Raw genomic sequence first — 12,032 nt, forward strand, 5'->3', positions numbered from 1 at the left:
TAAACAGTAATGTTTTAAAAGCTTTAAAATAAAAACACTATCTCTAAAGTGACATTTAACACTAGATATGCAAACCACTGCGTAAAAATGAAGAATAAAATACATTTTGCTTACTTTTACTTCAGCGTTCAGTTGCAGTTGACCGTTGCGATCTGAATGTGCGTCCGACTTCCCCAACCAAGTTTCAACATAGAACAAATTTTATGATTTCGACAAAATGGGTCGCCGGTATGAATCAACCTCATTTCAACGTTGAATATATGTTCTATTTTCAACCTAACAACTTTCTAATGTACCGACCAAATAGTGAATGTTGATTCAACATTGAAAATTGATTGATGACTGATCCCGACCATTCCAACTAAAAATAGACGTTGAATCAATGTCTCCTTGCTATCTGGGGATGTAAATATGGTCAACTTTAAGACACGGACAGACAATCTCAGCTGTGAAATCATCACTTCAGCTCAGGAATTCAACATCGTGCTCAGGTTGATTTATGATAGGAATCCTTACTTGTGAAACATTAACATAAACATTTAAAGAAGAAGAAAATGTATATAATATAGTATGAGTTAATGTTACTCTTGACAAGCTCAGATGTCTGATATGCGTACAATAAACAGAGACTGCATTCAGAGCCAAGACCTTGGCCATCCCACTGTGTGCACTTTCATTCATAAGGTTAACACTTTAGTAATATTGGCTTCAGTTCACAGATATATGTTCATAAGTTCATAATATGTTGTAATTTTGTATATGTTTATTAAAAATATCACTTTATCCTTGTGCTTCTTGGATAATCAGTCTAACAAATATTTTTTCCTTATTTGGAAGTCATTTGAAGTCATTTTCGTGCCTTTCCGAATAAGGTATTCGGCTTCGGGCACATCCCTAGTGTGTGGAATTAATTGATGAACCTCTGCAATTCCAAACTAATTTAATTTCTACAGAGTTTTCAGTGCTTTTACTGGTTTTATTGATTATTGTGTGACAAATAAAAAATATATTTTTGTACTGGTTTTTCTTGACTTTCATTGGTGGAAACAGACCTGTGTGGCTTTTTTTAGTAGGTGGATTTAATTCTACGTCATTGTATATTCCCTGGGTAAAATTCCCAGGGTGGCATAGTCATTACTTTCTTTGTCAACAATCTTGTCATTCTAGCTTGGGCTCTTTTCCTGTTCCCCTGCTCCCACAGTCACAGTGCAGTGCGCAAAAATGTGTTTCGATTGAATCCAAGAATTTACATTATACGGATACATGTAGTATAAGAAGAACAGCACAGACTAACAGTAACGAAACATAAATGTCAAATGGTCAATGTCGAAGGCGGAGTTTTGCTGTCAATCTTGCCAGGTTTTGTATCCAGCACACAAAACAGGTTCAGGAAAAATGTAAAAACTGCGGGCACAATAGAAATCCATAAAAATGCACAATGGGCAAACTTTAATACAGTGAAAAAGACACTCTATTAGCATAACACAAATATATATAAATAAATACAAATTTCCAACATTCTTTTGAATGTCCATGTACTAAAATAGAATATTTGATGCCATGAGTGTACCTTCATTTACTATTACTATTATTCTGAATGGCCATGGAAAATGAAGCAATGTGATAACAATTTTACCTGGTCGCAAAAAGTAGTCCGTTAATTTACCTGACTTTCACCTTTTGCTGAACGTTTATGCTTCGCAGAGCTAATGTGTGCTTCTAAATCACTTGCACCTTTATTAGCAACTGACACATAAGTGCCAGCTTTACATGTCAAACATTCTGCTTTCCACGGATCTTGACCTGGACGAAAGCATGGGAATTTTTTTTTGCAAATCTTCTGTAAATTTGCACTATCGTTTGGGCATTGTTTCCAATCAGCTGTCATTTGCTGCTACTGTCAAGCAACTGTTTGATGCCGAACGCGTGTTCGCGAAGAGATTGACAGGCAGGAATTTGGACAATAGTTGCTGCAAGCCTCTTATAATCGACCAATTGGTGTGCAAGAAGGCATGACTTACAAAGCAATGCAAATATGCACGCCAAACAATGAAGTATTAGACCAGATGCACATCATAATGTACCTAAAGCCGAATCCCGGACATTTCCGCAAATTTAGAAATCTCGGCCAGACGCTTTTTTAAGGTCCGAAAAAGAGGACATGTCCGGAAAAAGAGGAGGTATGGTCACCCTAGTGTACAGAATTAAAAATATGAGCACACACACACATACTGTATGTGTATGTGTGTGTGTGTATATATATATATATACATACATAATTGTTATGAGTTATATTATGAGTTATATATTTAGTAGTGATTGACCAATATGGGTTTTTAAATGGCCAATGCCAATATCCAGAGAGCAGCGTGGCCGTATGGCTGATACATTGCCGATATATCACACAATTTAATATAGCAAGTAACATAAACACAAAATTGCTAAAAAAAAAAAAAAAAATCAATAAACTCTTATTTAGCACTATATTTACTACATTTCACACTAAACTTTAACTTTCTAAAAAATAATCTAAAAAGATAATATAGTATTTTATATGGTAGATTGCAGTTTCTTCTGATTTCTGTTTAGTCATCACATTTTAGTAATTTACTTGCACATGAAGAAATTGTTAATATATTAGGAACAAGGAAATTACAGTACACACTGTAGTCCAGCAACCATAGATGGCATGTCCACGTTAGCAATCGCATTTTCTAAAAAAAAAAAAAAAAAAAAACAGAATCAAACCAATTGCAAATACATTGCAAAGTGAATAAGGTGCTTTTACTCTGAAGTTGAGGATTAAAAGAGGAAAAAAGGGTGGCATACCAAGAAATTCAAAAGTTGAAAATTTTCAGTTCAACCTTTCACTCAAATTCACCCAAATTATAATTTTTGATAAAAAAATAAAAATAAAAACTTTATTTAGATGCAAAATAGAAGCATGTGTATATAAGGAACAATCAGTATGACATCAAACATACAGGCTTGTTAATAACAACCTCAAAAATCTACATTGAATAACTGGTCAGAAATGTATGTACATTTTGAACATTTTATTCAGATAACGTATGCATTTTATTACAAGTTAAAGAGAAGCATTGCCTTTAACACTTAAGTAACAACTTTATAAGCAAATAAATTACCTCTTTTATTTTCATTACTATTATATAGTATCATAATTCAAAGTGATCATAATAACGAAGGATCTAAGCCAATAACACAAAGTTTTCACATGTTAGTGTTTCTCTTATATTTATACATAATGCTAAATTATTCAAAAATACATGAAAACAAAGTGTTAGCTAAAATGTCCAATAACTTATGTCAAACATCTAAAATATTGTTTTAATTGCACAACTATCTTGAAACTAAAAGCAACTGCAATTCACTTTAAGTTTATTTTATTTGCATCTGTGCAACTCCATTGTTGTGGACTACTAAGTCAAACTAATGGTTTGGGAGTAATTCTGAATAGATGTTTGAAAATATGCAGAAGTGTTCTTTTTTGCTTGAAATATTATGATGTAAGATTTTGGTATGAAATAACTGAAGACAATTGCATTAACACTGGCTAGCTGGGCCATTGCATTAAAAAGCATGCTGTATTTGGTTTTAAGAGTAGAAAATGCTGTGAAGTATGCAATCCAGCTCATATAAAACAAAACCAGACTGAAAGTTATTGATTTGGCCTCGTTGTAATTTTTTGGCAGGTCTCTTGCCATGTATGAAAATACGAGACACAAGACACCAAGAAACCAACTTACAAACATAAGTATGGTTAAAGTGTTCCCCTTATCACAGACAAGCATAATCTGGTCTTTAAAAGAAAATGTGTCCCTGATGGGTTTAGCAGGTGTGACAGTCGCCCATATCAAACAAGCAATTAAAACAATAACAGAAGAAAACAAAATGAAGAGCCACTGGCCATTGTGCTTCACCCACAAGCTGTACAAGTTAGGAAACTTGGCAGCCATTTTGAAGACATAAACAATTTGAAAGGCACGGACAGTCAGACAGGAGAGACAGACAGTGAAGAAAAATGCAAATATGAAATTTCTCAAGATACAATGTGAAGATGTGGGTTTTCCAAAGAAGAAGAACAAGCTTTTGTTAGACATAATCAAACATGCCAACATAAGAAAACACATGCTACCACCAGCAGACTTCACCACTGGTGTATTATGATTGTAGGCAAAAAGGCAAAAGATTGCAACTAAGAGAGTCATCAGACATATGGCAGAAAGCATGAACATGATGGAGGAGATTTCTGTGTACTCAAGATAGACAACAAAACGCATCTTGCATGTTGTGCTCCCCTCATCAGACCATTCACTCTCTGCACATGGAAAACAGGTATAGGGGTCCCCTGAAAAGCAGCAAAATAATTTGAATGTTTAGCAAAACAGCCCAAATCAGGCTCTTGTGATCAAGAAGTTAAAACAGTTGGTGCATACTCAGCATTTTAACCATTGTCAGCAATCAAAAAACGGCACACCACTGATGATTTTTGTTAGGAAACAACAGTTCCCTATCTGTCAGTCACTCGACGTTGTGTCGATGTAGTGACACTAGGGGTCATTCTTGGGAGCCCGAGACACCTCTGGTCTTTGATAAAAGGCCAATGAAAACTGGCGAGTGGTATTTGCATGCCACTCCCCCGGACATACGGGTATAAAAGGAGCTGGTATGCAACCACTCATTCTGATTTTCTCTTCGGAGCCGAACGGTCACACTCACTGAGCTGAATTCCCACGATTGTTCATTCACCTCTGAACCCATTCACCATTTCAGCGGCTTCTTCCCCCCTCTGCACTGGTGCAATGCAGAGAATGCCCCTGGCCGCTTCGTCAGAAATAAGAGTATATTTCTCTAAAAGAGTATATTTCTCTAAAAGAGCGGCACACACGGAACGTCTTTTTAAAGGCCTGTAGGTTTACGTCGTCTCTGACGGCCAAGGCCTACGGTGCTGCTGGACAAGCCGCCTCCGCCCTGCACACCATGGCTCTCCTGCAAGTCCGCCAAGGTGCTAAAGGAACTGCACGAGGGTAGTTCCGCCCCGAGATTGATGCAGGAACTTCGCTCGGCAACCGACCTCATTCTCCGAGCGACGGAGGTCACAGTGTGGTCTCTCAGGTGGACGATGTCCACATTAATGGTCCAGGAGCGCCACCTTGGGCTCAACCTGGTCGAGATGGGCGAGGCCGACAGGACACAATTCCTTGCTGCCCCCATCTCCCAGGCTGGCTTATTCGGCGACACCGTCAAGGACTTTGCCCAGCAGTTCTCGACGGTGGAGCAGTAGATGGAGGCTATCCGGCATATCCTGCCCCGGCACGGCTCAAGATCCCGCATCCCGTCTACTCGTCGCCAAGGGCGTACCCCTGCGGTGACTGCACCGGCTCCACCGCAACCCGCCCCTTCGGCCCGGCCCCGACATGGAGACCACCGCAGAAAGCAGATGCCACCTGTCTCGCATCCGCCCAGAACCTGTGAAAGGCTTCAAAGCGCCCTTGAGACAGACGACCCAGGGACGACGAAACCCACTGCTCTAGAGCTGGTAAGCAGACCTCTCCATCTTTTTGTTACCTTTTGCATTTAATTGCGCTGCATGCCCAAGTGGCTGCAGTACTCAAGAGTTCAGCAAGAGCAGTTTCCTTGTTCCCTGGGTCACGTATTTGGTGTGCATGGCCATCATCATGACCACCGTCCACCACTCTATTTGGCAGGTTTGGCGCTCCAGTGGCGGTCTCCCGCCCCTGAGCACCCAGCTGTGGCACAAATCCGCCTCCGATGTGACAGTCTCCATGGGTCACGAGGACAGGCCCCTTCCTCCCCCACTCGGGTTGATGCATATGAGACCGCTTCAGCACTAGCTTCAGACTCGAGTCCCGAGATGGGCATGGTGCCACGGGACACATCACGTGGTCATCACGCCGGTCTGTCATCGTCTTTTCAGCCCTTGGACCGACCTCTCATTTCTACGGGCAGGTGGTCCCCTAGAACTGGTCTCCATGCACGTCGTGGTCATGACGGACGCCTCCAAAATGGGCTGGGGTGCTGTTTGCAACGGGCACGCAGCCACCGGCTTGTGGACGGGCCCGCGACTGCATTGGCACATCAACTGCCTCGAGTTGTTGGCAATTCTGCTCGCCCTGCGGAGGTTTCGGCCATTGATCCAGGGCAAGCACATGTTAGTTCAGACAGACAACACGGTAACAGTAGCATATGTCAACAGCCAAGGCGGTCTGTGCTCTCGCTGTATGTCACAACTCGCCCGCTGTCTCCTCCTCTGGAGTCAGCAGCACTTCAAGTTGCTGCGAGCCATTCACATCCCGGGCAACCTCAACACTACAGCGCATGTGCTGTCACGACAGGTTTCCCTCAGGGGAGAGTGGAGACTCCACCCTCAGGTGGTCCAGCTGATTTGGAGTCGATTCGGACAGGCACAGGTGCACCTGTTCACCTCCAAAGAATCCTCCCCACTGTTCGCTCTGGTACGCCCTGACTGAGGCCCCCCTCGGCATAAACGCGTTGGCACACAGCTGGCCCCCTGGCGTGCAGAAATATGCATTTTTCCCCCAGTGGGCCTACTTGCTCAAACCCTGTGCAAGGTCAGGGAGGACGAGGAGCAGGTCGTCCTGGTAGCACCCTACTGGCCCGCCCAGGCGTGGTTCTCGGACCTCACGCTCCTCGCGAATTCCCCTGAGAAAGGATCTTCTTTCTCAGGGACAGGGCACCATCTGGCACCCGCGACCAGACCTCTGGAAACTCCATGTCTGGCCCTTGGACGGGACGTGGAAGACCTAACCAGTGGTAGACACGATCACTCAGGCTAGGGCCCCCTCTACGAGGTGCCTGTATACCTTTAAGTGGCATCTGTTCGTTAAGTGGTGTTATTCCCGACGGGAAGACCCCCAGAGATGCACAGTCTGATCAGTGCTTCCTTCCTGCAGGAGAGGTTGGAAGGGAGGCTGTCTCCTTCCACCTTGAAGGTGTACATTGCCGCCATAGCAGCACACCACGACGCAGTCGACGGTAAGTCCTTAGGGAAGCACGACCTGATCATCAAGTTCCTAAGAGGCGCCAGGAGGCTGAATCCCTCCAGACTGCGCCCCGTTCCCTCATCGGACCTCTCTGTAGTTCTTCAGGGTCTACAGAGAGCCCCCCCTTTGAGCTTTTGCAGTCAGCCGAGCTTAAGGCACTCTCCTTGAAGACTGCCCTCCTGACTGCGCTCACTTCCATCAAGAGGGTAGGTGACCTGCAAGCGTTCTCTGTCAGCGAAACGTGCCTAGAGTTCGGTCAGGGTTACACTCACATGATCCTGAGACCCCGACTGGGCGATGTGCCCAAGGTTCCCACCACTCCTTTTAGGGACCAGGTGGTGAACCTGCAAGCGCTGCCCCTGGAGGAGGCAGACCCAGCCCTGTCGTTGCTGTGTTCGGTGCGCGCTTAATGCATCTATTTGGATCGCACGCAGAGCTTTAGAATTTCTGAGCAGCTCTTTGTCTGCTTTGGTGCACAGTGGAAAGGAAGCGCTGTCTCCAAGCAGAGGATCACCCACTGGCTCATTGACGCCATAACTATGGCATATCTTGCCCAGGACATGCTGCCCCCGGTAGGGCTACGAGCCCATTCTACCAGGGGTGTAGCGGCTCCCTGGGCCCTGGCCAGTGGTGCCTCTCTAACAGACATTTGCAGAGCAGCAGGCTGGGCAACACCTAACACCTTTGCAAGGTTCTACAACCTCCGGGTGGAACCGGTTTTGTCCCAGGTAGTGGGACGCAATACAAGTGGATAAGCACATAGTGCCTTCCACCTCCTTTTTAGCTGAAGACGTGTGCCATTAATTCCCAGTAGTGTTCACAAGTTTTTTCCTTGGTTGACTTCCTCCGAGCCCTGTGGCAGTCGAGTTTTCAGAGAGATTCGCTGCCGGCCCAGTACACGTGCTAACTAAGAGTCCTGTTCTGGGGTAGATGCTCCGCATGTGGCGGTTCCCTGTAAGGCTAACCCCATGCGATATATATATATTCTGCTAATTGGTTTCTCTGTTGGCAAACTGCCTCTTCCTTGGGCAGAGCCCCTCTGCCCCAGTCTCCATGTTTGTAGACAAGTTTGGGTGAGGTGTGGTCTCCGCTGTGTCTTCCCCTTGGGAGGGACACCCCCCGACTTGACCTGGCAGCCCAGTTGGATAATCCCCCTTTTTTTAGGGAGTGGAAAAAAAGAAGGGGAAAAGAGGCCACGACTGGGTTAGCCTGTCTCTATCTTTTGGGTAGTCGACTTGTCCCCAAAGTGCCGTTTGACACTCATAACTATGTCGGGGGAGGTTACGTGTTGACCTGGTGTGCTGGCTATGAGGCACACATTAGTCTGCCCACTACACACGGCCAGTTCACGTAACGCAGTTCAGCCAATTGTGGCGTTTCGTATAGGGACCTCTAGTGTCACTACATCGACACAATGTCAAGTGAGTGACAGATAGGGAACATCATGGTTACTTGTGTAACCTCCGTTCCCTGATGGAGGGAACAAGACATTGTGTCCCTCCTGCCACAACACTGAACTACCTGCTGAAATGGCCGGACCTTATATCGGCTCCTCAACATAAAACCTGAATGAGTGGTTGCGTACCAGCTCCTTTTATACCCGTATGTCCAGGGGAGTGGCATGCAAATACCACTCGCCAATTTTCATTGGCCTTTTATCAAAGACCAGAGGTGTCTCGGGCTCCCAAGAGTGACCCCTAGTGTCACTACATCGACACAACGTCTCGTTCCCTCCATCAGGGAACGGAGGTTACACAAGTAACCATGACGACTGTGTAGATTTCACATCTTTAAAATACAATTTATTATTTAAAGTTGAATTTTTTTTTCTGTGTTAAAATACTTTCTCCTATCCCAGCTTAATATGCAGAGACAACTATAAGTAAGCCATTCATAGGTTACATTTCTTGAAAACTGTAAACACTGTCTTTCTGTGGAGCTCTGAAAATGTCTTTGTTTGTTTTGAGCGACACGCTTATCTTGTAATTCAGAATTCAGCTTTTTTGAAAACAACTTTTATTTCAGCTTTAATTAATGATGGTGGGAAATACAGCATATTTGAAAATTCATCTTTATATGTTGGATGTCATTTCAGACTCTTTACAGCTGGTCTCTACCTGTACCAATGAATCATTAAAATAATGACATTAAAATAGCTGATAATAAAGTAATAGTGGACAAGTCAACCATACAGAGCTCTGCATAACACTGAAATGTTATTGGGAGATGGCACAAAAGAAGCCATTACAAAAAAAAAAAAAAAAAACATGGCAAAGCATAGTGACTCACCTCAAAAAGCACCATACCTACAGGGAAGTATTGTGGTGGTAGCATGGACTGATAAAGCTAAAATGCCAAGATAGCACTTACGAGAATGATTCACATAGCTGTTTCTTGGGCATTTTTCACACTGAAAACAGCACTCATGCAATCCCTCCGGTACCTTCGAAAATCCCTCCTTACACTCAACTGAGCAGTTTGATAAAGGAACCTATTTGGAATAGAAAATTGTGATATTAAAACTAATCTAGACAGCTAAATGTTTAGATAAAAGTTCTCCAAGAAAGATGACTTACAGATCCATTGTTATGCCAGGGCATGAGAGAGCTGCTCATGGTAAAGGTAATTTCTGGATATGTATCATATGTGCCCACCATCTCAAACCGTGGAGGATTTGTTTTAGTATGCCAGAGCACAACTGAGTAATTTACGGTTGGATCACCATTATCATCATATTTCACCTGACGACCATTAAGTGGAAAATCCACTTTCTTCATTTCTCCCAGAAGCTGTAAAGTGCAGTGCAAATTAAATGTTCAAAATAATAAAATACACAAATCTACATGGATTACTTGCACATTACATTATGTGGTCTATTAAAAGCTACAGAGAAGCAGTTACCTTTACATTAATGTTTATTTAAACATTAGCTAAAATAATATATATCAATATTTTATTATTAAATAATTAAGTCTTACCATGTATGGCCTAACCGTTGTGTTTTTGTGGCATCCATTCATGTTGCACTTCAGAACTTTATGTAATGCATGAGCTATGGTATATATGGCAGCATAGATGCCAAAGGAGAATGTGGGATTTTCATTTATAATTTCCTCTTCAGCCAGTAATGAGCAGCTTTCACAAGCTTGATTACATGCATCACTCTGGACTTCATCGCTATCAGTATTGTGAACTTTAGTAGTTCCTTTGGCTTTATAGATGAAATCATTAAATCCAGGCAATGCCAATAATTTCTCTGTAAGGCCAATAACTGTACCAATTTTCTCAATTCCTGGCTCTCTTGGAAGCTGTTGGTCCATCGACCATGCTTGGCTTGCAATCCAAACTTTGTCTCGGATGTTGCTTGCTATGGCAGCTTTAATTATGTTTTTTGCATATTGTTGCACTGAATAAACCACGATGACATTGATTTTAAGCATATCAATCTTTTTAAGTGGTCGACTGTAGTTTGCCCCTAGGCTAAGAATCTCTTGATAGGCCAAACAAATGCCAGTATTGCTGATAAACTTGTTAAACTGTCTCAGGCCATCTTCACTGTAATCGTCTTGACCACCAAGAAAGGCAACCCAGTTCCATCCAAACCACTTTATGATGTGAATAATCATCTGTATCAGGTCTTTGTTGCTGGGGATTGTTCTTATAAAAGAGGGATACTGAAGTTTATTACTTAACGCATAACTGGAAGCTCCATAATTTACCTTTTAAAAGATAAGAAAACACTTTTTTTTATAAACAATTCACTTTACATTGTATATGGTGTATATATTTATCAATTATTTCAATATGGTTCAGTTTGATAGTCCTGAATAAAGGGTATGAAGTAAGTGTAAAATGTTGAAAAGAAACAATTTACCATTGGTATAAGGTCCATTGTGAACAACGGTGCAATCGTCATAGTTCTCGTGCTTCCAAATGGACCTGTTAAAGCAATCACTTTAGGCTGATGGTCTTTCAGCATTTTTTTAGGTTTTATTGATCCATTCTGTGAGATAAAACTGAATACTGCAGGGAAATTCTTCATTGCAGTACAATGGTCAAAAATCTCATAGCCTAGAGAAACATTAGGCAGGAGGGTGGTGGAGTTATTAATCTCCTCAACAGAAAACCTCATAACTTGGAACATGTGATATCCAAATACTGAGATGATGTGCCTAGAAATCATTAGGAAGGAAGTTAATTGCACTTAATTGAAACTTTGTCTTAGAAATGTGACTTGCAATTTAATATAGGAGAAAAGCTTCAATTTACAATATTGCCTAGTAATAACCATATACTCAAGAGTGTGATAAGCATTCAGTTGAAGGCAGGTTTGATAACCTATTATTAATTATATTTTTCATCTCATAAAAAATGTAAAGGTCTTTGCTTACCTGGAACATTCAATGGCCCCTGGGGTGGACATGAGCATAGCATGATCCACTTCATGTAAAGCAAAAAGACCACCCAATAAGTAATCTCCCCCCAAGCTGAACTCAGATGATGAGCAAGAAACTTTGAAGAAACAACTAGTAAAGCACAAAAGGAAAGTGTAATTGCTTCTTAGAAGCATGATTTAAAATGGACCATTGGTCATGAAAAAGGTATGTGCACGTCAAGCTCATATACTACACTTTAATTTGCTTAAAACACATTTCAATTTGCTTAAACCACTATATTTACTGATAGTAATGACCATTTCCATATCTAAATTCACAAAGCATATGTCAATCATTTATTAAGTAGAGCATTACACCACACCACAACAACACGAGATGCAAAATGTCACTTTATATGACATTTTGGGACCATTTGGGATTTATTTAAAGGAATAGTTCACCCAAAAATGAAATTTGTCTCATCATTTACTCACCCTCATGCCATCCCAGATGTGTATGACTTTCTTCTGCAGAACACAGACAAAGATTTTTAGAAGAATATCTCAGCTCTGTAGGTCCATACAGGCAAGTGAATGGTGACCAAAACTTT

At 42.0% G+C, this 12,032-nt stretch overlaps 1 protein-coding gene across 1 annotated transcript; it reads right to left on the reverse strand.

Annotated features, from left to right (window-relative positions):
• Nucleotides 1-3,440: 3,440 nt before the first annotated feature.
• LOC127415223 (taste receptor type 1 member 1-like) lies at nt 3,441-11,616 on the reverse strand. The gene is made up of 6 exons (XM_051653875.1): nt 11,438-11,616; nt 10,921-11,218; nt 10,025-10,765; nt 9,623-9,835; nt 9,417-9,537; nt 3,441-4,369 (listed from the first exon to the last, which is right to left on the reverse strand). Exons 1-6 carry the CDS (start codon nt 11,614-11,616, stop codon nt 3,441-3,443), a joined length of 2,481 nt encoding a protein of 826 aa, XP_051509835.1.
• Between the last annotated feature and the right edge of the window lie 416 nt (nt 11,617-12,032).

This window comes from Myxocyprinus asiaticus, chromosome 24, assembly GCF_019703515.2.
Source record: "Myxocyprinus asiaticus isolate MX2 ecotype Aquarium Trade chromosome 24, UBuf_Myxa_2, whole genome shotgun sequence".
NCBI lineage: Eukaryota > Metazoa > Chordata > Actinopteri > Cypriniformes > Catostomidae > Myxocyprinus > Myxocyprinus asiaticus.

Coding starts and splice junctions, on each gene's coding strand:
- LOC127415223 (XM_051653875.1), bottom strand. CDS start 11,616: ATGCTTCTAAGAAGCAATTACACTTTCCTTTTGTGCTTTACTAGTTGT. Junction 9,836..10,024: donor CAACGGTTAGGCCATACATG/GTAAGACTTAAT, acceptor TGCACTTTACAG/CTTCTGGGAGAAATGAAGAA. Junction 4,370..9,416: donor CAGCTATGTGAATCATTCTC/GTAAGTGCTATC, acceptor GCTGCTTTTCAG/GGGACCCCTATACCTGTTTT.